Source organism: Myripristis murdjan, chromosome 16 (assembly GCF_902150065.1).
Source record: "Myripristis murdjan chromosome 16, fMyrMur1.1, whole genome shotgun sequence".
Taxonomy (NCBI): Eukaryota; Metazoa; Chordata; class Actinopteri; order Holocentriformes; family Holocentridae; genus Myripristis; species Myripristis murdjan.
This window is the reverse complement of record NC_043995.1, coordinates 5,484,422-5,510,824: the sequence shown is the minus strand read 5'-3', so window position 1 is coordinate 5,510,824 and position 26,403 is coordinate 5,484,422. Positions and strand designations below refer to the sequence as shown.

The window sequence follows — 26,403 nt, the reverse complement described above, 5'->3', positions numbered from 1 at the left end:
GCTCCAACTGAGTTATGGAAAGTCACAGAGAAGTCGTGGAGTTTTACATCAGGGCCGTGGCAGGAGCCCTGTGTTACGCCCCAATGTGAACGAAGCATCGCTCCTCCTCTTTGTGTCCTCCGCCTCCTCTCCTCTCCCATCCACCTCATCAGTGTTTCTTTCACTGCAGAGCCGCTCTGCCTCTTCACTCACCTGTGTCCTCTCATGCCGCTCATACACATAAACAGCTAAATGAGTCACCTCCCGGAGCTTTCTCCCAGGCAACACTTTCATCGTGCGTGTGTGTGTGTGCGTGCATGTGTGTGTGCGCTGTACTTTGCTCTCCCTCCACAGCCGCCCCTCCACCCAGCTGTTAGTGGTGTCGCGGTAGAGATTGATAAGTTCATGCTAAAAGCTCTTTGTTTGAGGAGCCTCCCGGAGTGAGAGAAAAACACCACCTGCTTGGCGTGGCGCACCGAGAAACACACACACACACACACACACTCGCATACTGTATACACACACACGTCACTCAGCTCTGTGCAGGAGCCCGGCAGTCAGTTCAACGTAGTCACATGCAAGAGATGGAGTTCAATGTCAACCCAAACAGAGACAAACTTTTTCATGATATATCACAGAAACATTCTATTTACAGCAGCTCTGGAAACTGTTCAGAAATCATGATGTCCGGCACATATTTAACTCCCAATATGAAACCATGCAAGCAGCAACATGACTTATCTCTCTTTCTATTATCTTTCATTTTGTTGCTGCACTTACACAGGTTTTTAAAACTTTGACTTTGACTGTATTCTGGGTTGAGTTTCCAAGCTCCAATTGGAATAAGGTGCAAATAGGAATAAGGTTGACTGAATATACTCAGATATGCATCGTGGTCAAGGTAAGGATAAGGTTATAAGGTTTAGGGATAAGTTAGTCAGTGGCTAGCTTTTGCTCGGTTTGATAACTGTACAATATGTGATCATTTGGAAACTGCGTAGTCTGAAAGTTTTATTTACGCTCAGTTTTGAAACACAGTCCAAATTATGAATGCAGTCGTGCGTGGTGGCTCGGCTAAAAACGAGGATGTATTTTTCGAGATCTCAAGCTTTCACCTACCAGCAGTGATATGCAGCGTGTGTGTGTGTGTGTGTGTTTGTGTGTGTGTGTGTGTGGTCCAGTTGGATGGCATGTGTTATCCCCAGTGGAGTTGCTGTTTTTACCACGGTATTGGCTTCTGGCCTTCAGAGAACGTGGCCGCCTCAGCCCCCCCACTGCCAGTGCCACACCACAGTAGATCCCCACCTCCCACACACACACACACACACACACACACACACACACACACACACACACACACACACATGCATACATGCATACACATACAGACATTGCCGCCTGTCACTCCTCAGCTCTTCACGTCTGACGTTGCCAGCAGCTGTTATGATAAGCATACTGTATGAGTGTGCACACATTTGTATATGTGTGTGTGTGTGTGTGTGTGTGTGTGTGTGTATTGGTGCCATATGTCTCTTCTCCCAGATACAGCTTCATATTGGCTCCAAAGAGCAAAGGAACGGAGCCAAAAGACTAATAGTCATCCACTGTACACTGCAGTCAGCCCACATGCCATTTACACAAGCTCTCACTAACCGAGGGGAAAACAAGATACCTACCAACGAGGAATATGGTTTTAAAAAGAAAAAAAATAAAATTGTCGAAAGGTTTTTATGCATGCATGTGTGAGCACGTCGGGTTTTTCTACTTCTGGACCGTGACACTTTATCCGTCCTCTATTAGAATCCCTGAATCCAAACTTGTGGTATTCAATCATTTTGATTAAAAGCTGCAGTCTCTAACAGAAGTGTTGGGAGTGGAGCTGCACGGCGGCCCGCCACGTTTGAGAATTCATATATTTTCATAAACTTTTAACAATGTCAATGAGACACGTCTTCAATCTTTGGCCGCGCGACGGCGGGGCATTCAATCTTTCTTTAGCTTTTCGACAGAAAATTTGAATACGAGCGCAGTGTTATTAATGTGACAGTTCATATGGAGGGGTTCGTGGGGGGATCTGCGAGGGGGGTTTTTATTAGTTTTGGAGACACTTGAAGCAGAGGGAGAAGGAAGGGGAAAGAACACGCTCTGTTAGGTCAAACAGCGCCGCAGGGCCCGTCTCTGCATTCCCGGCTAGCGGTGACGTTAACATTTTAATTCTGCACGCCCAATTAACAGCACTAACTAACCAGGGACATTCATTTATGCTGCAGCTTCAATATGAGAAAACCAACAATATTGTTTTTTTCGCCAATTTTGTATCTCTTATTTATTTTATCATTTCGTTTTTTTTTTTAGACCCTTCCCATCTTCCCGACACTCCGCCAGTTTTTATTCAATCAATATTGTATATTGTATATTTAATCAATATTGTTCTCATTTTGATTTATTCAGAGGCAAACTGTACCTTGCCCAGCTATGGCTCAGACTTTAAGTGGTCAGTTGAGAGGGATATCAGTGTATTCTTCAATCAACAAAATTGATTTGGCTGCTCTAATGGATTAATCTATCCAAAATGTCACTTTCTTACGCTATGGAACAAAAGCAAGAAAGAGTTTTCCTTCCATGGTAAACTCAGTGAGGTTTGTTTTAAAAGAGACCGCCGTTGAGTGATTGAAGCAGGATGACTTTGAGTGTATTTGGATTGATGGGGGGTGGGGGTTGGGGGGGGGTTAAATTTAGCCTGGTACACTCCAGTGCATCTGATTGCCCTTGATGCTGTAAAGACACAACCCTGGCTAATATGAAACGGTTTGTCAATGCCAGATCAATGTGTACATCTTAAACGAACAGACGTCGGCTCCATAATCCATAAGAGTAGATGGGCCGGAGCAGCGCGGCGCTGTATTGAGTGTCTGTTGTCTTTGACACATCTTTGGTGTCATGGGTGGTGCCACAGAGGCGCCTGAGAAACAGGCCAGTCCCCATTCATATAGCTTTTATTACCGCTCTCTGGTTACATGCCATAATAACACGGGGCGTTTTATCTGCATTAACGTCACTGGTGTAGATATCCAGCTGTCAATATGCAAACTCGGACTATTGACTACATTTGTATTAATGGGATGTGTTTGTGTTTGTGTTTGTGTTTGTGCGTGCATGGATGTGTGTCCTTTTTAAATCTGTGTCTATCATGATTTTTATAGGCTGTTGCTCATGTTTTTAGATTCAAGTTGCAATAGTTGATATCTTTAAAATGACTAACCCTCCTGTTATGTTCACATTTTTGAACATCTTTTATGTTTGGGGTCAATTTGACCCCTGCAGTTTAAACTTCCACAAAATTATTATAACTAAAATTGTTATCAAAGTTTATGTGTCAAATACTTTATGTTTCTTTGTTGATTACCTAAATAGCCCTCCCACCCCCACTTATACATCCAGTATTCCTATTAGGCGACGATGGAAAAATATTCAAATCACCATAAAATCTCACTGATTGACCTAAAACTGGAAATAAATATAAATTTTTGGTGTTTTAATGGCTTTATATTATTTCTAAGTACAGATTTTTGTTATTTATAACCGATGCGTTACAAAGTGTGATCATGTGAATTTCATCTTTACCCGGTAGTGCCCATTACATTAGAAACACTCATTAAATATGAAGCAAAAATAATGATGTTAATCATTTATTTAGAGACGTTAAACATTGACTGGGGTCAAATTGACCCCAAACATAATAGGAGGGTTAAAAAGAGGCTTTCAGTTTATTCTACTCTACCTATGAATGAGAAGCCTCTGAAGTGGCAGTAGGACTGAGTGAAGCTGAAATCCTTCACCTAGGACAGTATAAGAATAAGAAAAAGTGGAAATACTGAGGCTTACTTTTGTGGAATCTGATCAAAATATTACAGTGCAGGAAATATGTGGTCACACAATCCATTCTGCTGCAGGTAAAAAAATAAATAAATAAATAAAAAATATCGACTCCAGATATCGGTCTAACAGTCGCGTCTGTTTCCCCTGCACCTGACTACGTTACATGCTTTTTTTAGTCCTGCCTTGTGTACACGTTGGAGCTCGTTGCACGCTGTCACGCACATAGCCTGTGTAGTGTGTGTGTTTCTTATTTTTTGGTTGACTTGCGGACCCTACCCTGCTCCGCGCCGCACTCCCCCGGCGTCTGCCGCGTGGCGCCGGCCCGTTGTCAGGAGAATGGATGGAGTCCGTCCCCCCCAGTGAAAACCTGGCCAGACACCGAGCGCTAACCCACCGGATAACAGATAGACACAGACACCCCACATCCCTTTTGGGGATTTGAACGGGGGGCTCGGAATCTGTCTGTGTTTGTGTGTGCGTGCGTGTGTGTGTGTGCGTGTGTGTGTGTGTTCCGGGAGAGATCCCGCGGTCGTTTGTAACCCTGGCACTCTCATAGCACCTGCTGCCCAACCCAGGCAGCCTAGTAATGATGCAGACTGATGATGTTAATAAGAAGAGGTGCCCCCCTTGGCTAGAGAGCTCAGGTAGAACACACACACGCCCACCTCGCCACACACACACACACACACACACACACACAACATACATGCACACACAAAGCATAGGTATGAGCAAATGAGAACACAAATGCGTGCAAGCCAAAAATCCTGCACCTACACAACTCTCTCTCTCTCACACACACACACACACACACACACTGTACATTATATTCACGTAGCCCGTTCTGTAGGAAGCCTCCGTTTGCTTCAGCTTGAGCCCAGAGAGAGAAACGCCACCTCCCTATCTGCACAGAGATACAGGAATAATAATAGAAATAAAAATGTGTTGGCGTGCGCGGTGAAAATCTTTTCTGCTGGAAGGAAGAAAAGGGAATTATTACATACAGCGGACGTCTCCATGCATGTAGCCGCACTCTGTCTCTTTTTTATTTAAGAGATAAACATCAGTAATTGGGCGGCTGATGTACGATTTTCCAGGCCGCCTCTGCTACAGGTACATACATACGGCCGCTCTCTTTCCCTTTTAATCTGTGTTTGCGCCGTGTTTTTTTGCGGCATTCCGATGTTCGCTCGCGGTCTCGGGAGTTTAATCTCTTTTCCTCTTTAAGTCGCGGCCGTGCAGTGCAGGAAGGCCGGCTGCACGAGCTGCCTGGCTAGTGCAGGTAGTTAGTTACTCTATGTCTCCCTCCGCAGTGTTTCCTTTTTTTTTTTTCTTTTGCTTCACAATCCGGAAGAATTGATGGAGTCGCTGTGTTTATTCCGGCAATGTCAGCACAGCACACACACACACACTTTCATTCTCTCTCTCCCTCTCTTCCTCTTCCTCTCTGGCGAGGTAAACATATTTTGCAGAAAAGCTGACGGAGAGCTTGTTTTAACAACCTCAAGGTCAGCAAGTCAAAGCCTGCAGTCGTCACGCCAGCCTCGGTGTGGGTTGGCGGCTGTGGCTGGGCCTCTCTCTGTGTGTGTGTGTGTGTGTGTGTGTGTGCGCTGCAACACTGTGGCATCTCCATGGCAGATTTATACCTCACCGTACACCTTCAATAATTCAATAACAGTGTCTGTGTCTCCTCCCCGGCTCTCAGTGTCATTACAGAGCAGGGCTAAATGCCACCAGGCCTGAGTCCATCTCCCCGTCTGCCTCTCTGCTGCAGAGCCACAACACACACACACACACACACACACACACACACACACACACTTAGTGGTGCACCCCTTTCCTGCCCCACTTTGAGCCGAGTCTCCTGTTTCAAACGTCATTAAAAGGCGACTCCACGTGTCACATTAGGAAACCTGTTTGTTTCCGAGCCACCGATTCACATCAGATCCAGCGTCTCCGCTCCTCGTCTTTACTTTTGGACTCCACAACGAAATACCACAACCGCAACCGCCGTTGACCATCGAAATCAGTCAGTTCCGCCTCCTCCCCCAGCCTGTCAATGCCTCCTCCCTGCAGAGCGAGGCTGTTTTAACCCCCCTGACCCGTCTCCCAGCCCCTGCTTAGCTGCGCGCTGGACGTCCGTGACTCCTCCGGTATTGCGGAGCTCCTTCAATCTCTCCCCATCGATCCGGCTCTCCCTCTGTTGCTATGCGCCTCCACCTCTCTCTGACCCGTCCTCTTGCTGCCTCATAGCCCCCGTCTCGTAATGTGCCCCGCGCCGTGCCCTCCCTGTAACGTGTGTGTGCGCGCTCGCCGCTGACCTGAGTGATGAGTGGTGACCCTCCGGCTGGCGCCTGGCGTCCTCCTCACTCCTATTGATTCGATCTGAGGTTTCATACAGTAGCCGCCTCACGTGACTCTGTCATTTACTGTCTCTCCGCTGTCTCCGACCTGTCTTGCACACACACACACACACACACACGTTCGGCGCTCACGTGCGAGCGACCCGCCCCGTCCCCGTCTCCGCTAATGAGCGCGAAAAGGGGTTAAAGGGTCAGATTCCATATCGCATGGATATATATATATATCCTCGTGCATGCAGGAAAATGAGTTTAATTAACAGACAACAGATGCGGAATGGCAACGGCTTGTATCGTTTAGCTTATAGCGACGGAATGAGTCAGCAGCGGAGCGAAGGGTGAGCGAGGGATCAGAGAGAAAACGAGGATACAGCTGTCGATGTTAATGTACATGTTGGGGTTTGATTTGATTTGATGGAGTGCGATTTGAGACTCTTTTCATTTCTCAACATGCCAGGTTGTTTCCTGCCCTCACAGCCTTTGGTAAACAGCGTCCTCGGTAAAACTAGACCTGTGCCGTGTGAGTGTGTGTGTGTGTGTGCGAGTGTGCATGCGTGTGTGTACCTCTCCCACTCAGTCTTTGCCACAGTAATGCTCAGGTTAAGTGTAGTTGCAGGCTATTATACATCATTAGGGTAAGTAAGGCTCAGGCAGCGCGGCAAGAGAAATGGACGCTTTCAGACGCTTCATTCCTCATCGACTGTGGCTGAAATAAGACCTGACGTCACACGCATACGCGCACACACACACTTGCGTATGCACACACACACACACAGCACCCAGGGAAAGCGGCTAACCACTTATCGTCAGTCACAAATCACCCTGTCAATCAGGTAGTTTATAGGGGCTAAAGCCTCCTGATCGCAGCTAGTCAGTCCCGCCTGCCACTCGCCTGCCACAGCAGAAATAAAAGGCTTCTTAATGGATAGATGGGAGTGTTTTATTGTGTTTTTACTTTTTATGATACACATGTTAACACCAGCAACACTAGATTTAGAGTGGAGTAATTTCCCCGAGCCATATCAATTAGAGTAAGACTGATGTATGGCACTCATATTTTTCCTTTTACAAAAGATTTGATATCTTCCGTTCAGTATCGTCATCTGATATGATGCAGATGATGCAGGTGGTCGATTAATTAATTAACTCAGGGGTTTTCAAGCGATTGTGACCCAGGGACAACTGTCCTGCTGTTGAGGGAGGGGTGAGGCGTACTGACAGGGGCCCGCGGTGTTGCAGTAGCCCCCTCCTCAGACTATAACTCACCTTACTTACTTTTACTTTTCACCAGCATAATAAATGAACCATGCTTGCGACTAAAACTAATATTTTTGGGCACGTGTGTTTATGTGCAGGCAGGCCAGGAACGCATAGGACGCTAATGATGCATTCCAACATGAGCAGATCACAAGCCGCCGATCCCCACCCAGAAAAGTCACCATAAGCTTTCTAAATTGTATATATTTGAATGATTTTGATTATTCACAAATTCTAAGTAATTAATGGAGTGGTTTTTTTTTTTTTTTTGCATGGTCAGGGACCGCCCACAATACCATCACAGACCATGAGTGGGCTGCGGACCATCAGACCCCTGAGTTAACTGATCAGTACTATACTAGTTGCTTATTGGAAGCCCGAACCTGAATTGTGCCACATTTTGATTGGATGTCATCCACGTATGCATGAGACGTTTGTCATTTGTCATTATTACTACTTAAGTATCAGTGGAGAGTTTTAGTTTTAGTCAGACTGCCATTTCAGAGGCTCTTAGAAAGAAATCTGAAGGAGATGCTGAATACTGCAAAGGTATTGAATGTTGGAACAAATAGCTTACATCAAAAATGTCAGTGTTGATATGGGCCTTCAAAGAGCCATAACCCCAGCACCAGCACCACGCTAAGCCATGTTAAGACAGATCAGCTCGGTGTATTCATCACGACTGTCTCAGTGTTAGACCACAGCCAGGTAAATAGAGGGAAACATCCTCTGTTATCTCTCCTCTGGCTTTGTATTTTCCCATGCAGGGGGGAACAGCGGTGTCCTCTGCCCACAGAGTGGACCTCCAGCTGGGCTTGGAGACAGAGGCCGGCTGGGTGGCAGAGCCACAACAACATGGAGGTGATAGATGAAGGAGGGCAGGAAAAAGACTAATTGTTCTCATTACAGAACAAATAAAAATCAATATCTCTCAAAGTGAGGGGGAGGTGGTAGTGGTCTTGAAGGGCACTGTAGTTATTGCATAGGAGCGGATTTTGTCGGAATTACAAGCGGTGGCGAAGGCGCTGTGGAACCGATCACATTTGAATGCTAATTCCGATAAAGGACAGTTAGATTAATAGATGTGGCGGCAGTGCTTCGGTCCTTCCCCCCATAAAAGCAGTGGGGGTGTTTGAGATTGAAGTTTTAAATGCAATTAAAGGGGAAAACACAAGGCAAAAAAAGAGGAGATATTTCCCCAATTTTTTCAAATTAAAGCAGGAAATTTCATTACCAGGGGAGCATATTTTACACAGGCAATTACAAGGTTAATACATCTTCAACATCCCCTCTTAGAGTCCTCATATATTTGTTCAGGGATTGTGTTCTTGTATTTTAGTGTAATTGGCTATGCAGAGGCTATCCAGAAGGTCTGTGTAGCTGGCACACACACACACACTCACACACCTTTGTGCATGAAGAGTTGCAGTATATTCAGGCAGGCCAGAAGACCAGCTCTTGATCACCTGGTCACATTAACTTATCATTTGCATGTATACACAGTAACAGGGTGGGAGCTGCAGTCTTCACACAACAGTAAAGATGATAATAATCATTTGCTGCAACTTTTGAAAAATAGAGTTTGCAAAACAATTTACTGAGCTTAAAAAATACAATACAAAAAAATAAGATTATATAAAAGAAAAGGGTCCATGCTTCCGTATCCGTGTTTTAAGAAGAGATTTAAAAGACTAAACTGATTTGTACCGCAACACGTCGAGGCCAGTCTTCTCAGCGTTTCCTCCCTCTCAAGTTGTTTTCCTCTGATTTAGCCTGTCTTACAGCCATAGAGACACCACGCTGTATGATAGAAATTCAACAGTGAAGCAAATTGGCAGAGCCACGGAGGGCGGATCGACAGCGAGAAGACAAGCTGGGAAGGAGGCGGAGAGCAGAGGAGGCAGTGTGAGAGATAGAGCGAGCGAGAGAGATGGAGATGATGATGGAGAGCGAGAGACAGAGAGAGGCTGTTGGTTTATATAACATCTCCAGGATGGTCTTTGGCATGCGTCATGGGGCTGAGCCATCAATCACTCCATCTGTGTAAAATCACGAGCTGACTCCAATATTGCTAAATATTTATACTGTCACATACACACAGGCGTGCAGATGAAAAGAGCCATTCATTAGGGCCTTCTCAGGCCTGTCAGCCTGGAGATGGAGATTAGAGAGGCAACCTCCCACCGCGGCTGCCTCTCCTCTCACCGAGCTCCTCAGCCCTATATATAGAGCCATCACGACGATAAATATCTCCAGCATGCCTCTGTTAGGTAAATACCCAGTAAATATGGCAGGGAGGATCGGAGACTAAGCTAAACAGACCTGTGTGTGTAAGTGTGAGGGAGAGAGAGAGAGACAGAGAGAGAGAGAGAGAGAGAGAGAGAGAGAGAGAGTCAGAGTCATTGAACAGGGAACAATAAGGACAAGTCATACTATATACTGTAGTGTATGGATGGCTTGGCTTTGATTTGGTCACCATCTGTGATGCAGTGGTTAAAAACAAAAAGGAAAACGGTGACCTCTGGTTTGTCATCATCATATGAGGTCAAAGTATAACAAATTTTAATACTGAAAATTCCAGCAGAGACCTCAAGCTTTCCAAAGATTCCAAATATGCCCTGTTGAATTACAGGGAAATTAGTATAAAATAATGTACAAGACATCTAGGTATTTGCTTTTTGATGTTATGCCACAAAACAATGGCATCCTGGGTTTGAATATTTCACTCTCTGAGTGTGACGTGGCTTCAATGAAGCGTTGCAACCAGCAAATACACAATATGATTGTGACGTCCTACAATATGGAAAAAATTATAGCTTTGAAGCAAAATCAGAGTTCAAGGGGTTAATTTATTATTTTGTCCCTACAGTGCACTGCTCGCATCAGTGTAGTACTATGTACTATGATGGACATGATGAGTTTTATCTTAAAGATTTATTTCAGCCTTAAAAACTTTGTTAAGTAGTATCGCCAAGTGGATTGTTGTAGCTGGTCCATGGGGAGCTTTCTCTTTTTTTTTTTTTTTTTTTTTTTTTTTTTTTTAAACAGGAAGGCATCTGGACCATATTCATCAATGTGCAAGAGTATTTTGGTATTTTTTTGCAGCATGTGCACAAATGTAAACAAAAGCTGAGCAGAAACAGATGATGGTGCCACAATTTGCTGCTGGACACATGCATCGTACATTACAGGTATTCATGTGATGATTCTTTCACAAGTTCAACTTTAAGAGTCCTTAATGACAATGTCAGTATCAAAGGGCTTTACAGGCCCTCAGTTGATAGAAAGCAAAATGTCACTCCCTGACCGAAACCCTCATAGCAAGAAAAAACTCCCACCCAAGCCCAAAGGCATAGCCTGGACCCAGTCACCATGATTTGCCGTTCCTGCGGTTCTTGAGTTCTGGATCTGAGTCCCCGGGGGAGGTTTGATCAGAATCTGTGCAAGATGCCTGATCAGATGGTCAACAGATTCTCTGATGATGCTTTCACAGTGCGCGGTGAGAAGTGAACAAACATGGCAGAGGCCTCGAAGAGTTGTGATGTTACCTACAACAAGCTGGTGGCGATGCCTGATGACACAGTCAGCTAACCTACTACGATTGGATTAACACTGACCAACTGTCTTTGGCCAGGCAAGCACTGACTTCTGTAAATCATCTCTGATAGAGTCCTGTACAGAACCCAGTGAATTACATTATGATTCTTGGGGTCTGGAAACCAGGCTACCAAAGGCCAATGGGGGGAAAGAAGAACAAAAAGAGAGAGAGAGAAGCTCCTTCAGGCCAGCCAGGATAAATATTAACTAACAAAATAATGTCAGATAGTTAAAACAGGTAAACGAAAAGATCAGAATAATACAAATATTCAAATTACAAATATTTTACTTCACTCGTTACTCTAGACAACTTGAAGTCCCGTTATTCCAATGCACTAGCCATGGTGTGTTTCTCAACAACACGAACACCATTGAGTCTCCACTTCCGCTACAACGTCCAGCAAGGAACCTACAAGCCTTCAAGTCTGTACATTTGGAACGACTTCCATTGGACACTGATGCAAAGCAGCCGTTGAGGAGCATTAAGGGGAACTTTTACCTCCATTACTGATGGCTCAAATGGAGCTCGAGGACCTCGCTTTAATTTCCAGTCTAGGCCTCTGTACTGTATAGTCTATAGTTCTCTTTTTGTCTCTCCATCTGTTGTACGTTCTCGCTCTCGCCCAGCCCGAGTCGCTCCGTCTTTTCTCTCTTCATTTCATGTTTCCCAGTTTTTTAAGAAATGTCCAACCTACCTTTGTGTTCCGATTACTCACAAGGGGTCACTTCATCTGCTTCGACGGGCCTCAGATCGCTACATGGGCCGGGCCTCGGCAACAAAGACACATCAGCATCATCATCTTCACACTGTAATTACGAGAAGAGGGTGTGGGGGGGCACGCGGAGTGGGGAGGGCTGATGGGGGGGGGGGGGAGTTCATTTTGATTAGTGAAAAAGCTTTTATTCTCAAACTCACATCCATAATTAATCATTAAATCATGAGAGAGTGAAAGAGAGGAATGGAGAGGGGGGACATGGTGAAAGGAGGATGGAGGGATGGATGGAGGGAGGGAGGGACGGATGTAGAGAGTGCGAGAAAGGGGGGAAAAAGGCGTGTAATTATCTGCAGAAGTTCGACATCCCCAGTAAATCCACGGAGCCGTCTGACATGGCTAATTAAAGAAGCAATCAAAGGTCCACCTCCAGAGATTTTTGTGAGAAAGACGTGAGAGAGGAAGAAGGAAAGAGGGCAGACTGACAGAGAGGAGAGGGCCTAATGGGAAGAATGAGAGGAAGGCGGGGGGGGGATCTGGGAGTGAAGAGGGGATGGTGCAAGCGAGGGAGGAGTGTTGTGATCCTTGTTGTTCTTTCATATGTCAGCCTTTCCTCTCACATGAATCTGGGAGTCCTCTAAGGCTGAGGTTCACCTACACAACTTTTCCTGCGATTATAGGCCCGAGTCAGGACCAGTCCGCTGCGCACTGCAGGTCTGATTGGGGTGGCCGGTCAGCTCAGAGAATAGAGTCGTGTATGAGGGGCACTGATGTCAGCGAGTTGGAGCCACTATGATTATATCACACGTTTGATTTTTACAACTGGAATCTGGACATAATTTGGTAGTGTGTACTCTTCAACGACATAAATAAGAGATTCCATCAACAGCCAATGAAAACAACAGACTCACAGTGACTGACCATCAGCAAATACTATCATGAGCTATATATTTAACTAAAAGTCGGTTAAAACAAAATGTAAAAATAGGTCCAAACTCTAGGAGGTGTAATGACCTTTTTTAAATTATTTTGATAACTTGAAGGACATATGTGATATTCCTTTGGGTTAGTATGGTCTTCCCTGTCTGTAGTAGGATTATTTCAGTAGATGTAGTCTTCTTTGAAAAAGGTTATACTGTGTAATATTTGTGTTTGTTTAAATGTCTTTAAATTTGTTAGATTTTTTTTGTAACCTCAGGAGGATGTTGGGGAGGGTTGGTTGTGGGTTTGTTTTGTTAGAGTCCATATTCCACGCCTCTGCTTACATAATTTAATTCAAATATGTTTTACCCACTTCTGATCTCTTTTTTTTTTTTTTTTTTTTTTTTTTTTTTTAGCGCATAGCATAGAGCAAAATTGCAAAAACTGCAATATGTTTTGCCCTCGAAATCTTGTGTTTTCACATGAGTTTGGTGGGAGCAGTTTGGATCAGATGCAAGTGGCAAGCCTGTCATCCTAGCCGTCATGTCTAAAAAAAAATCAGTCAGTTAGTTTAATACGCCATCTTCTTCTGATCTGTTAGGATTTATTATTGAAGTTAAAACAGTAAGTTATATTACCTGTTACTGGGAAACATAATAATAATAATGCTGTATCTCGGTCAATGGCCAGAGGAGAGAAAAGGCTATTCAGAGAAACAAGAGGCGATACAGAAGGATGGGAAGAGGTTATGAGGAGTGGGACGGATTCCCCTCACATCATTTTCATTCCTTTTCACCTCTCTCTCTCTTTCCCTCTCTCTCTCTCTCCCTCTCTGGGGGCACAGACCTGGGGGACACGAAGTAGATAGATAGAGTTAGTGTGGACCAGGTTATAGCCACACTGGGTCATCCTCTGTCAGCTGAGAGTCAGCAGAAAAAGAGCTGAGAGCAGGACACTGACCTGCGTGCTCTGTGACCACTGCTATATATGTGTGTGTGTGTGTGTGTGTGTGTGTGTGTGTGTGTGTGTGTGTGTGTGTGTGTTTTCACCTTTTGAGCCCTTTCCGCTACCTCAGTCAGTGGGCAGTTTGAGTGCAAGGCTCGAGTTGTGCAGGACTTCAGAGTATTAGGATATGTATTTGGAATGATCATCACAATATTACATGTTTTGCTATTTTAATGCTTTTTTTTTGCTGTTGTTCTGCAGCCAAGAAACTACGGCTGCACCCTCACCCTGCCTCGTCAGCTTTTACTTGAGTTGATTACTTCCTACATTTCCCAGAATGACTTTTGTGCTCCCAGGGAAGGAGCCTGAACACAAACTAAATTGTTTACTTACAAAAACAAACTGAAATAAAATAAAAATGAACAGAAAATTTTGCTCACAATTCAGTTTTAATTATTTGTGTGCCAGGTCGTCTGAAGTGGAAAGTGTATTTTATTTAATTAATTTGTTTATTTGTTTGTTTGGAAAGTTTTTTCCCCTCTCTCTCTCTCATGTTTTGCACCTCTGTGGCCAAGCGGTGACCGCACCACAAGACTGTGCTCTGTCCCATTTAGCTTGACATTCACACTGATAAAAGAACTTTCCCACAACTCAAAGTTAAACTTCCAGAAGTTTACATGAAAAGGTTTATTATTATTATTATTATTATTATTATTATTATTATTATTATTATTATTCCATGCATTGGTGGAACCTACCAAAAATGTTCAAACTAAAGCTAAAGCTGGAGCTTCTTCTGCCGTGGAAAAGCACCTTCCTCTGTGGGCAGCAGCTGTGGGTTTTCCTGTCACACCCTGCTCAGTGCCCCGGGACAGAATCAGCACCCCAGCTGAGGTACTGGTATGGTTTTCAGAGTGTGGGTCTGATATGTGTCATAATGTGAGGTAGAAAGGGATGCTTTGAGAGAGATTTTTCTCTGTATCTGGAATTTGCCATTATCTTCTGATGTTTTGTTTCTAGTTTTTGCTGATTAATAATTTTGTACTTTGGAAAATAAAGGCAGGTCCTGAGTAAACACAGACCGCAAATACATTTTAATGATTAAAATAAATAAAAGCCTAAAAATTTAGGTTTTACAGTAAGAGTTTTTTTTTTTTTTTTTTTTTCAGAATGGCTTCTCTAGAAAGGAGTCTTCCCTCTTTCATTCTGGACTGCCACCAAAACCTGCCATTAAACTCAAGTTTTTCGCTGTTTTAACAGTGCTAAAGTGTTGTAGGATGGTTTTTCCCTCAGACTTTGGATCCCAAACTGCTAATCCTTTTTCATTTCCTTTGGTATAAAACATCACAGACCAGAGTTTACGGTGCACAGTTTACTGTCATCACCTTGCAGGATTTCTGGGCTTTGAAATCCTAAAAATTCAAGCAGTTATCAGTCGCTGTCACTGGGGGCCACCAATGTGCACGAATGGCGTGGTGCAGCTTTGAGGTTCTGGTAGCGCACCTTATCCTCGACGGTGTTCCTGTGATTTGTCCGTGTCACAGGATGGTCTAAATGCTGTTTAAGCACGGTTAACATGAGCACATGTGAAATAAATAATTTTACTTTCCTCCGTTTTTTGTCCTCACTTCTCAAAAATGTCCTGTTTTCCTTTGGCTTTCTTTTGGAGTTTGAGTTTCTGTATAGGTCTTTGTCTGGTCACGCTAACTACCCACGTCTCCTTCTCTTTCTTCCAAACAAACATAAATATTCCCTGAAAAGACCTGGGAAAGACCCTTTGAACGCACTTGCCAAAGGCCAAATCACTACTGTTCTCGCAATCAACTTGTAAAACATTCATTTGAGTGAAAATGTTGCAGACAATTGCACCAAATCCACTGAATATCGGCTCAAATCGTTGTCTCATCAGGGCCCTCAGTCTAAAAATATCAGCGTCGACCTGCAAAAGCCCGCATCAGTTTAAAGCTAGAAGAAAGCCCTCTGTCAGTCTGTGCCCTCGTTCTCTTCTGTTTATTCGTCCTTGGGGTGTGTTCAGTGTGTCTCCATCTCTCTCCGTGCCCTGTCCACCCGGTGTCAATCTGACTGCTGTATAATTGGTTGTTTTTTGGTCGGCCGGCCTGTCCTCCCTGGCGTTGATTCATGGCGTTTGTAAAGGTGACAGTAGCGGCTGTCCCTACCAGACAAAGTAGAGCCATCACTAGCTAGACCTCAGCTGACCTGCTGGTTTTGTGCATGCACGCACACACACACACACACATGCACGTGCGCACACATACACACACACACACATGTACCCGCTCATACACATGCACGCATAGGAAAACACACACACTGTGTTGCCTCGGGGCTCACAGGGGAGGAGAGAGAGGCAGGTGGGGTCATCTTGTACACAGCTGGACCAGAGGAGATCCTCAATCGCCTTCACACACACACACACAGAGGCACATAAGCACATGCACACACCCCTGATGGTCACTTATCTAGTATGCATAGAAATTCACAAACATCTCATGGTCTCTAAACTTAAATTCACATGAACACACACACACATCACACACATTGAAATAAAAATACCCACACATAAATACAAAGACACACATACACACATCGCACTCAGGTCTATATCTAATATTCAAAGTGATTCACATACACTCTTAAGTATAAATGCACAGAAATACACTCGTGTAAACACAAAGAAACACACACACGCAGCACTCTCCCATATGCAGGCCATCCCCGGTGACCTGGATACACCCAGCCTGACACTTTATCTACTTAGCAGTGTCACCTTCAAAACCCTGCACCAGCGACACACACACACACACACACACTGCCCCACCTCATCTGTAAAAATCCCCCCACAAATAACAGGCATATGTGTGTCAGGTTTAGGGGTCTCCATCATGCTGGTTTTAAGGCTATAGCTTCATATCTATAATTGAAGGTAATCGCCTGGTAAAAGGATTGTAAAGGGTTTTGTTCTGTGGATAAGGATTGATCCCGAGCTTTAGCTTTTTCATGGTCCTGCCATTGACCTTGTAATTGATTTGGGGAGCATAATATTTTTTTTTTTATTTTCTCCTCCCTTGTGATTTGGTTTGATACAGTATAATTGACTTTGCTCGCTGTGTTGTCTATTCAGGTTGGTTTCTTTGTCTCTGCTTATGTGCGCGCCTATACTCTTATCCATGCGAGAATCAGTCTGAGTTTTAGACCTTCAGAGTGAGGACGTTTCTGCAAAGTGATGCTATTTGTTATTTGGACTGGTCCTTGCTTCAGCAACGGTTTAGTTTTGGAGGTGGTGATGAGGGTCAAGGGTAAAGTGGTCGTTCTGAAAAACCTCACTTTTAAATTGTAGTCTCCATCTGTGTTGCTAAGCGCTCGTTACTGTGGCGTTCCTGCACTGCACTTCCCAGTGATCACCTGTCAATCAAACAGTGTGCTCCTGTACTTTAATGTCTTGTTTCTTGGACTTTGTCGATGAAGTTTGAGTTTCCATAAGTGGCGTTCTTCTCCTCTGATTTGTTCAGCCAGGTTGCTGCTCATGCCAACCACCCACTTTTTCTTGTCTTTATTCCAAACAAACATGAAACATAAAATGCATCACGTCTTTTGTGCCAAACTTTTGCCAGTAAAGACCTGGGAAAGCTCCTTTCAACCCTCTGAACACAGGCTGAAGCACTACCATGTTATCATTACCGGCTACTTCTATCTACTCCAAACAAAGTGTAAACATAAAACGCATCACTTCTTGTGTGCCACACGATTTTGCCAAAATCAGCCAGACACCAAATGTTTGGAACAGCAAATGTAAAAGTTCTCCTAAGCTTTGGCAGGGTTCCTCTTGCACCTAGAGTCTAACAAGCCGTTTTGGACACAGTCATTCATTATCAATAAGCCATTGGCTACTGATTGGCTGGTAGCATGGGCGGCCAGATGCAGATTTAGGATTCTGCAGGGTTGATTGATTTTTGATGAGACCCTGTTGTGACTGGGTCTAGTTCTGATTGGCTTGTTTCTCTGGTGACATCATTTCCCATGGAGAACCTGGTTTTTAGCTCAGTGGTGGTTCTGCCCACCTGATGCCGGCCAGTGGCTTTTTTATTCAAACAAGATTTTGTCCATATAAAAAGTAGCCTATTTTTCCAAAAAAAGGTCTTGAAAAAGAGGGGTCGTCTTAAAATCAGGGTCGTCTTTTATGCGGGTCAATATGATAGTCTTTTTTTTTTTTTTTTTTTTTTTTTTTTGCCTGCCCTGGGCAGTTGCCCACATTGCCCATAGCAAAAACCGTCCCTGTTTTAGCTTTAGTTTGTTTAGGTTTAGGGTTAAATGTAGACTCAGGACTAGAATAAGATAGGATAAGCGTTACAGTTGAAGGAACAAATCACCCAAAAAACACAAAAAAAGATATTTTTCCACTTATTAGTTGTGTGGTCTATCCATTCAGATTGTTTGTGTGAGATTTAGTGACATTTGCAGTCAATCTATCTGTTCAGAATCTATCTGGATGGACAGATTCCACTGGGGGTAACTAGTAAAATATCTTTATATATACATGTGGTGTATATGTAGACTATGTACACACACACACACACATATATTGTTTTATATAGAGAGATTTTATTTTATATGAATTGTTCCTTTAAGCAAATAATGGTGATGGCTGAGGTTCGGGTTATGAGTTAAATAATGAACATAGTCAGTGGAAGGTCCTTACAAGCACAGCATGACAAATATGTAGGCGTGTGTGTGCACGTGCACACGCTTCCCTGATTACATGTGCATGTGCGAGTTAGCTCACAATTTGCCAGCGAGCTGACCTGTGTTAGCTAGTGAGTGTAATTGATTGTGTGTGTTCTGGTGTCTCAGTGTTAAGGTTAATTTCTCTAACTGCTGGTAAGTGCTGTCTGACCGCTCCCCTGGTGGCCTCTCCCAGCTGAAGTAATGCTACTTAGAGCCCCGGGGCCCCTGCCACTGGCTGGCCCATCGATCCGCTGATCAATAACTGCATCTGTACTGTACACCGAGCAGGGAGACTCCCACACCGGCCTGACGCTGATTGGTCCAGAGATTGGAGTCACGCTACACGAGTGATTCTCAAACCCGGCTCCATGGATCACTCAGGGGTCCTCATGGGGGGTTTAAAAAAAAAAAAAAAAAGCAAAACATTAGGAATAGTTAAATTTCGCTATTATTTGAATCATTAAATATGATCCCATCGAGAGAGAAATTATCCCATTTAGACATTCACAAGAAATTATCCCATTTATAACACTATCTAATCATAGGTTTCACTTTCATCACTATTATCTCCCCAAGTGCAGCGTCGACAGTTGCACAATTCAATACTGAATCAACAGTGTCAAACATCTTCCCATGTGGGTCCACGTCTTTTCAACAAGGGTCCGCCACTTATTGTGGGACTATTTATGATTAGATGAATCTTTAATGAGCCCCAGTGGGAAAAGTGGGTCTTTGCCGGAGCAAATAGTAATAGGATACAAAAAAAGTAGAGCATAAACAAGAATATAGCTAATGATGTTTTTATATAAACGTGCGTATGAAGGACAAGTTTGCATTATAGCATTATGAGGGTGTGCAAAATAACAGCAGTGGGTCCTACAGATGCAAAGAAAAGAATGAATGGGAAACGAAAATATACCAAAAAATATTAAATGCATGTTGTATTATAAAGATCTGGACTTTACACATACTAACTATACTAACTGGACTAACAACTGGCTTTTGCTTTTCTTTTTTTTGTCTTGTAACAGTGCACATATCTGAGGGCCAGTTTGACACTGCCCAGGTTCTAACACCTTGCAACCCAATAACATAAATTCTTATGGATTCATAATATTCATATTCATAATAGCTATGGAGATAGACAATTTTCTTTTCACAGTTCATGTATTTTTTTTTTCCTTTCACACTCTGGCTGGTGACAGATGTGGATATTACTGACATGTTTGAAGTAAGGGTGATGATACTGACAGGATCAGGAGGCCAGAGAATATTTTTTATCATCTATATGATTGTGACCAACTAGTGACTCTGATTTTCCAAACCAGTCATGATGCAAAATCCTATAATCAGCTTTTTGCAGTCTTTAGCTTCTCTGATTGTAATAAGGCAAGTGTGTAAGTGTAAGGGGAGACTATACAGTGCTAACAGGACTGGTTCATTACAGATTGTCGAGTACAAATACATGATTATGTCATTTTATATCTGTCTGCTTTTCTTTCCCTCTCTCTGATCTCATTCTCACTTTTCCCTGCTTCCTCTCTGTCTTTGTGTACACCAAGGTCCATGTTGCTGCTTCCTCTGCCTCACGTTCTCATATAGATCTGGGTGTCATCACAAGAAAAAAAAAAAAAAAAAAAAAAAAGTATGACATAAAGTATAATATAATACACACCGCCAGTGTACATTTGCTCGTGTGGTGCAGTGAATGAATCCCTGTGAAGTTCTTAGGGTTAAAAAAAATGAACTCCCAGAATCAAACACAGAATCACCTCTGAATTAATTTATTTTTAGTCAACACTTTATTCATAAGTCCCTTTTCATGCCACATCTGTCATTTGGAGATGGAAATTACATCAGTGCCCATCACTGCCTCTTTTCTCCTCTTGTTTTATTCCTCCCTGGGAGCCTCCATCTTGTTTCAAATCACTGCCAATAAAGCAGCCTGCCTCCCTCTCATCCCCTCTCCCACTTCCTGTTAAAGGAATCAGTCAGTCAGAACACTCAAAACACATATTAAACAGGCATCAGCCTCTCGCCGGGGCCAAATCACGCTGTTCAAATGTTGTTCTTCCACCGGGAGCGCAGGACAACTGAAGAGATGGGATCTGCAACATTAACTTGATTCACGGCTGCGGCGACTGAGTGACACTCCATAAACCTCAGCAGGCCGCCGCCAGGCCCCGCCGACAGCACCCCACGGCTAATGTGACACACACTAGCAATGCCTAGCCTTACCCACCCCCCTGCCACACACACACACACATAAACACGCATGCACACAAACGTGACAAAATAGTGACACCTAGCCTCACCACTCTCCCAGCACACACTCAAAACGAAACATTCAAACACATATACACACACAGGCATTCAGGGCTTCACACACATGCATACAAATGCGCACTCTTGCTTAAGCACACACACACACGCATAAACAGGCTTTATGGTAATGCGGCAGAAACAGCGCAGCGGTTGAGTTATTGTCCTCTCCAGCCGACCTCTCGGCTCGCAGCGTTTTGGCGCAGGCACTTAGAGCCGGCCCTGTAGCTCTGTGTAAACAGGTAACCTCTGCTGCTCAAAACGCCAGCTTCCCCTGGCAGCCTGTGACACGGCCCACTCCCTCCGTACACCAGCTACAGCGGTTGTCACTTGACATACAGATAGCGGAGTGTGTATGAGTATTCGCTACACAGAATTTTTGGTGTCCTGTGTTTTTTGTGTCGTTTATTGCCGCATTGAATTTGTTGCGACTTTGGCTTTGCACAGTACAGAAAGACATAAATGTAGCTGTGGCTGATGCAGATTTATAAAAAGGAAATCAGTGTAAAGGGAGAAAAGGAGTCTGTAGTCTGTAATGGTTGGCCCGTTTACTACTTTTACTCACGTTTTACATTGCAACATGCTATTTCGCAAACCGTGCGGGTGTACAAAGATTTCTCTTTCATGATGTTCAAATTTGAAGGTTTGGTTGAAACGTCCATCTTATAATGTTCTGCTTCTGCAGCTAACGAACTTGTCACCATTCATAACCACAGAACTGATCATTGGTTCTGTAAGGCAAACGTTTCCTTGGGGACTATTTTTCCTGGTGGAGGGAGCGTTTCACTCCACCCAATTTCAAGTCACCAAACCACAACAGTGCTGCTGCTTTTAGGAAAACTAATGTGGACGACTTTATTACAGTGATGGAATAGTGGTGTGAAGAAAGTTCATTTTCACATCGTTGTGGAATGAATGGAAACCAATGGCTGGAGAAAAGCGAGGAGAAATGATATCAGAGTTTTAAAATATGACTGGTTGCTTTGGGAAAAGATTAGCAGGAACATGACGTATATACATTTTGTAGATTTTATTTGGTAAACATGTAAAATCACCGGTAGGGTCCTTTTTAAGGTGTTCAAACCAAACGTACAGTGAGTTATACTTTGGTTGCGTTTCACTTGCTTGATTTTATGGGGGCATTCATTTCTGTGATTGCTCAGATATTGAATGTGGGGAAATGGCTTTCTTCCTCATCCTTTAACCCATAATTCATAATGTGTTTCACCCACATTGAAGGCTGGATCACGTGATTTCAAGTCCAAGTGAAGTGCAGAGAAACGTCCCTCTCAACAAGGTCTTGGTCGATTGGTGTATTCTGACATGGGCAGACAGACCGACCTGATGGGAAGACAGATTATACCTCCTCTTAAATGCTTTCAGATGCCTTTCATTCATGATTTAAACACCAGAAATCTGATTTGATCAGTAGCATCACTGATCTGACTTTCAAACATCATTTTAAAAATATTAGTTTTCCAATATTCAGTTTTGATTTTTGAGCATTTTTTTTCTTGTGACTTTTTTTTGCTAATTTTCTGCAATTTTTAATTTTTTTTTTATTTATTTTTTTTTTTTAGCACATTTATGAACTATTTTCCCACTTTTTTGGAAAAAAGTGTCAAATTTGTCGATGCAGCTTCACTGATCTGAGTATGAAATCTGTGAACTGAGGATCTCTCTTCCACTTTGTTTTTTTAGGGAGTTGTTCCTCATCCGATGTGAGGGTCTAAGGACAGAGGATGTTGTATTTTTCTGTAAAGCCCTTTGGGACAAATTTGTAATTTGTGATTCTGGGCTATACAAATAAATAAAATTGAATTGAATTGAAATTTGTGATAGCCCGTTAAGGACAAACAGGAACACATGACTCTTCCCAGCTCAAGCTCTTAAAGTGGTGTATCCTCATTTAGAAGCAGGATAGAATTCTTGTGATCTACAGATGAAAATGGTAGAACTGGTACCACCAGAAAACAGGGGCGCCTGGTCACCTCACTCTAATCCAGCTTGGTGTGAAAATGCACAAAAAGAGAAAACCTCAGCAGAGCAGTGTTATTATCATTATTTGGAGTGAAAACAGCTGCACCTGTAGTCCTGTCCATCAACACCTCTTCACGCTGATGTAAGGGCTATAAAAGCTGATACACACTCTGCACCGCACAAAGTGAACACTGTTTCCCCGTGTGATTCATGGAGGAGCTTTGAAAGGGTGTGTGGAGAGTTCATTTTGAGAGAGCATCTCAGTGGGATTAGCAGTCTGCCCCTCACCAAAGACCCGCTGGTCACCGTCTCCTTGTCCAATAAGAGCACAAGCTAAAGCTAACAACATCTCAGTTCCTGTTTACACTGCAGGAGGACGGGGCAGACTCGGGTCAGAGGCTGTTCGCAGCACCGCTCTGACTTTCTGATCACACTGTCAACCTTGCGAGCGCAGGACATAAAATGTCAGGGGGAGATAGGAATATCAATGATTGATGAGTTTGTTCCTGTATGTACTGTGAGAACTGTGTGATCACATCTCTGCCCTTGGGGGGATCAACCTCGTATCTCCAAAATGTCAACTTTTCTGGGGCTACGGGAAAAACGACATCTTCGTTTTTAAGCATGAGCGCCGTACATTTCTGCGTTTACCCCGTGGGCTCTTCAAAGGATCTCAAGCCTAAAGGGTTGAAAAGAAATTCTTAACCCACAGAACATCTTGAAACTTGGAGTTAGGTGTTTTTTTTTGTTTGTTTGTTTTTTTCACAGTGATGTGTGTGAATGGTGTTTGTGTATTTCTGCACAATGAGCTCATCTGTGCGCATTAGCCGAGGCACGAACAGATTCCCCTCTCCATTGCCTCAAATTCCCATTTTTCTGAATAGATTAGCCGACGAGTGTCTGGATCGTCTGAGCTGGATGCTGCTTAAACAATGGCATTTCTAACACTGTTCCCATCACCTTGGAAACGCCATGGCAACCTGTGATCTGAGAGGGCATGGTGTGGCTCAATTAGCGCCAACCGTATCTCACCACCACTCTGCTGCCAAGCCTAATATCTCTATATTCTGTCTCCTTTTAATACATTAACCCCCACAAATATACCCTACCTTTCATATCAGCGTCACACGGGGATGGATTCACAAGCCTACCAAGACAAACAGTAGAATTCAAGCTGCCACAAAGATTAAAAAAGATAATGAATATGCATGGCCCAGTGTGATGTATACAGCAAATGCTATGCTTATCTATCAGTTTTCTGTCACATCTCACCACTCACCACTTCCTACTCCCTCTAATTGGTCTCCAAAAACTCCCCTCTGTCTCTTTTAGGTCTTGTTATTTGTCTTTTCTTTCCACTCTGCTGTTACATGATATGTTATGTTCTCTGGCCACAGGAATATTGTAGGGCCACGAAGGTCCTCACCTTTGCAGTCTTTTTTTAATTTCCTTGTAAAGTCTGACAATATAGGAACTGGATCTTGTTCTGCTGTTCTGCTATCAAGTAAAAGCCTAAAATGTAACATGCAATGTAAAATATGTCTGTGTGCCCCCCCCCAGGTATTGTGTCCAAGTCGTTTGAGTGTCGTCTGAAGGGTCAGGGAGCTACGTTTGTGCAGGCAGAACCTGGGACCACCCCTTCGACCAGGACCCTGGCAGAGGCATCCATCCAGGACGAGCCTGTCCAGCAGGTCATCATCATCCAGGGCTACGGGGACGGGGATGTGGACCAGACCCTGGAGGAATCGGCCGCCGCCACCCTGCAGACACTGGCCATGGCCGGCCAGGTGGCTGAGGTGCTCCACATCACCGAAGACGGGCAAGTCATTGCCTCAGGCAGGGAGGTGGCGTCGGGAGGGGCGCACCTCGCCGGAGGCAGCACCCAGTATGTGGTGCTGGAGTCAGGGGAGGCCAGGGACGAGCTGCAGGCCGCGGCTAGAGGAGGGGTGGCGGTCGCAGCGGCGGGACAAAGCCACATCGTGTCCGAGTCGTCCACGGCTCTGGACGCCCTGCTCAGTGCCGTCAGTGAGATGGGCCAGCAGGAGGAGATGGGAGGAGAGATATCCGTGCCTCAGGCCGTCCTGACCGCCGAGGCGGCGGAGGAGGTGCAAAGACAGGTTCTGGAGGAGGTGAAGCAGGAGCAGGACGATGAGCCTGTCATCCAGGGGGCCAGTCAGGAGGAGATGCAGGAGGTGCTGCAGATCGCAGCTTCCCAGATGATGAAGGAGGGCCTGACCCAAGTCATTGTTAACGATGAGGGCACCCACTACATCGTGACGGAGCTGGACGGCTGCACTCTACAGGTGGAGGGAGGCATCTACGGGGAGGCGGGGGGGATGGTCCAGCAGGCGGAGCAGCAGGCGGGAGCAGAGATGGTGGTCTATCTCGACTGACATTGTCCTGGAAAGACAGAGACGAGACTGAAGCTCAAAGTCCAATTTGTCACATTTACTGTACAGTGCAGCAACACGGTTCTGCTGAAGTCTGCTCTCGGCCAGAGATTTGCCTGAGAATCTGTCTCTCAGAGTCTTCCACTTCTTTTTTTCTCAAAAAATCATCCCATCTCTGTCTTTTTCTCATTTCCTTCTCTTGGGCTATGATATACTCAGGTTAACCATCATTTTGTGTAGTGACAAAGAGAGGAGAAAGGTTTTGGTGCTAAGTGAGTTAACGTGCAATCCTCACAACCACCATGATTTCATTAACCACTTTATTAAAGACATGCAGCTTTAGGAAGTATATATTTTGAAATGTCTTATCTAATATGTTGAGTTATGTTGAGTTTAACGGCTCCTTGAAATTGAAAATATGTCCTCTATTCTTTCAGATAAAGCAGTAAAGATTGCCACTGTTTTTTTTTTCTCTCTCTCTCTTTTTTTGTGAATGTCAGCTTAGAGCTTGTTTTATGATGCATTTTGCTGATGGGTCATGTGACTCTGATTGCTTCAGTGCTGTTTATTTCCTAATGAGTTGTGTTCTATGACATTCTTTTCTTTCATCTTCTTTTTGTTGAATATAATTAGTTACAAACCAATATTTTGATGGATTTTTTTAAGGAAAAAAAAAATAAAAAAGCAAACATGGTCTAGATGTTTTTTCTGCTTAACAACATAGGATTAAATGCCTCGCAGATTTCTGACAGCCCTGCAACTACTTCTAAGCTCAGCTCCGTTAAATACTCCTGTACAAAACATTCATGCGTTTTGATTTCTAACAATAAAGGTTGACCTTCATTTTTGACAACCGCGTCAGAGCTGGGTTGTTTTTTTTTTTTTCTCCCTTATACTTTTGACGGTAAAGGCTATAAATTGTCCTCTCGTGTCAAGCGCGCACTACAACATCAATACCGCCATTACAGATAGAGAACAGCGCTATCATACAAGCAACATGCGCTTACATGCATCAGCTGACAGCTCCCATCATGCTTTCCGATCACCAACACAGTCATTATCATCACCATTATCATTATCGTCATCATGATCACCATCATCCTAATCATCACCCTCTCCTCTCTCCCTTCCCACCCCACATCAGGCCCATTCTGTGCATTGTGCACAACACACTCATCCTTTTTTTCCCAGCAGTATTCAGCACTGGAGGGAGAATCAATATTCATTTAGGCCGCTACACAGGCCCGGTTTCTGATGGAGTGAGTGGGAGAGCGCTATGACGGCTGCAAACACAATGGCCGACCACTGAAAGTAGAG

At 44.0% G+C, this 26,403-nt stretch overlaps 1 protein-coding gene across 3 annotated transcripts in view; it reads left to right on the top strand.

Moving 5' to 3' along the window:
* The window catches only part of znf407 (zinc finger protein 407), a 170,975-nt gene extending 145,039 nt beyond the window's left edge, over positions 1–25,936 (top strand). For all 3 annotated transcript variants that reach the window (XM_030072076.1, XM_030072078.1, XM_030072077.1), the window contains exon 10: positions 24,257–25,936. In XM_030072076.1, the coding sequence (XP_029927936.1) occupies positions 24,257–25,089 (833 nt within the window). In that variant the 3' untranslated portion in view covers positions 25,090–25,936. The remainder of the gene's footprint in view (positions 1–24,256) is intronic.
* The last annotated feature ends 467 nt before the right edge of the window (positions 25,937–26,403 follow it).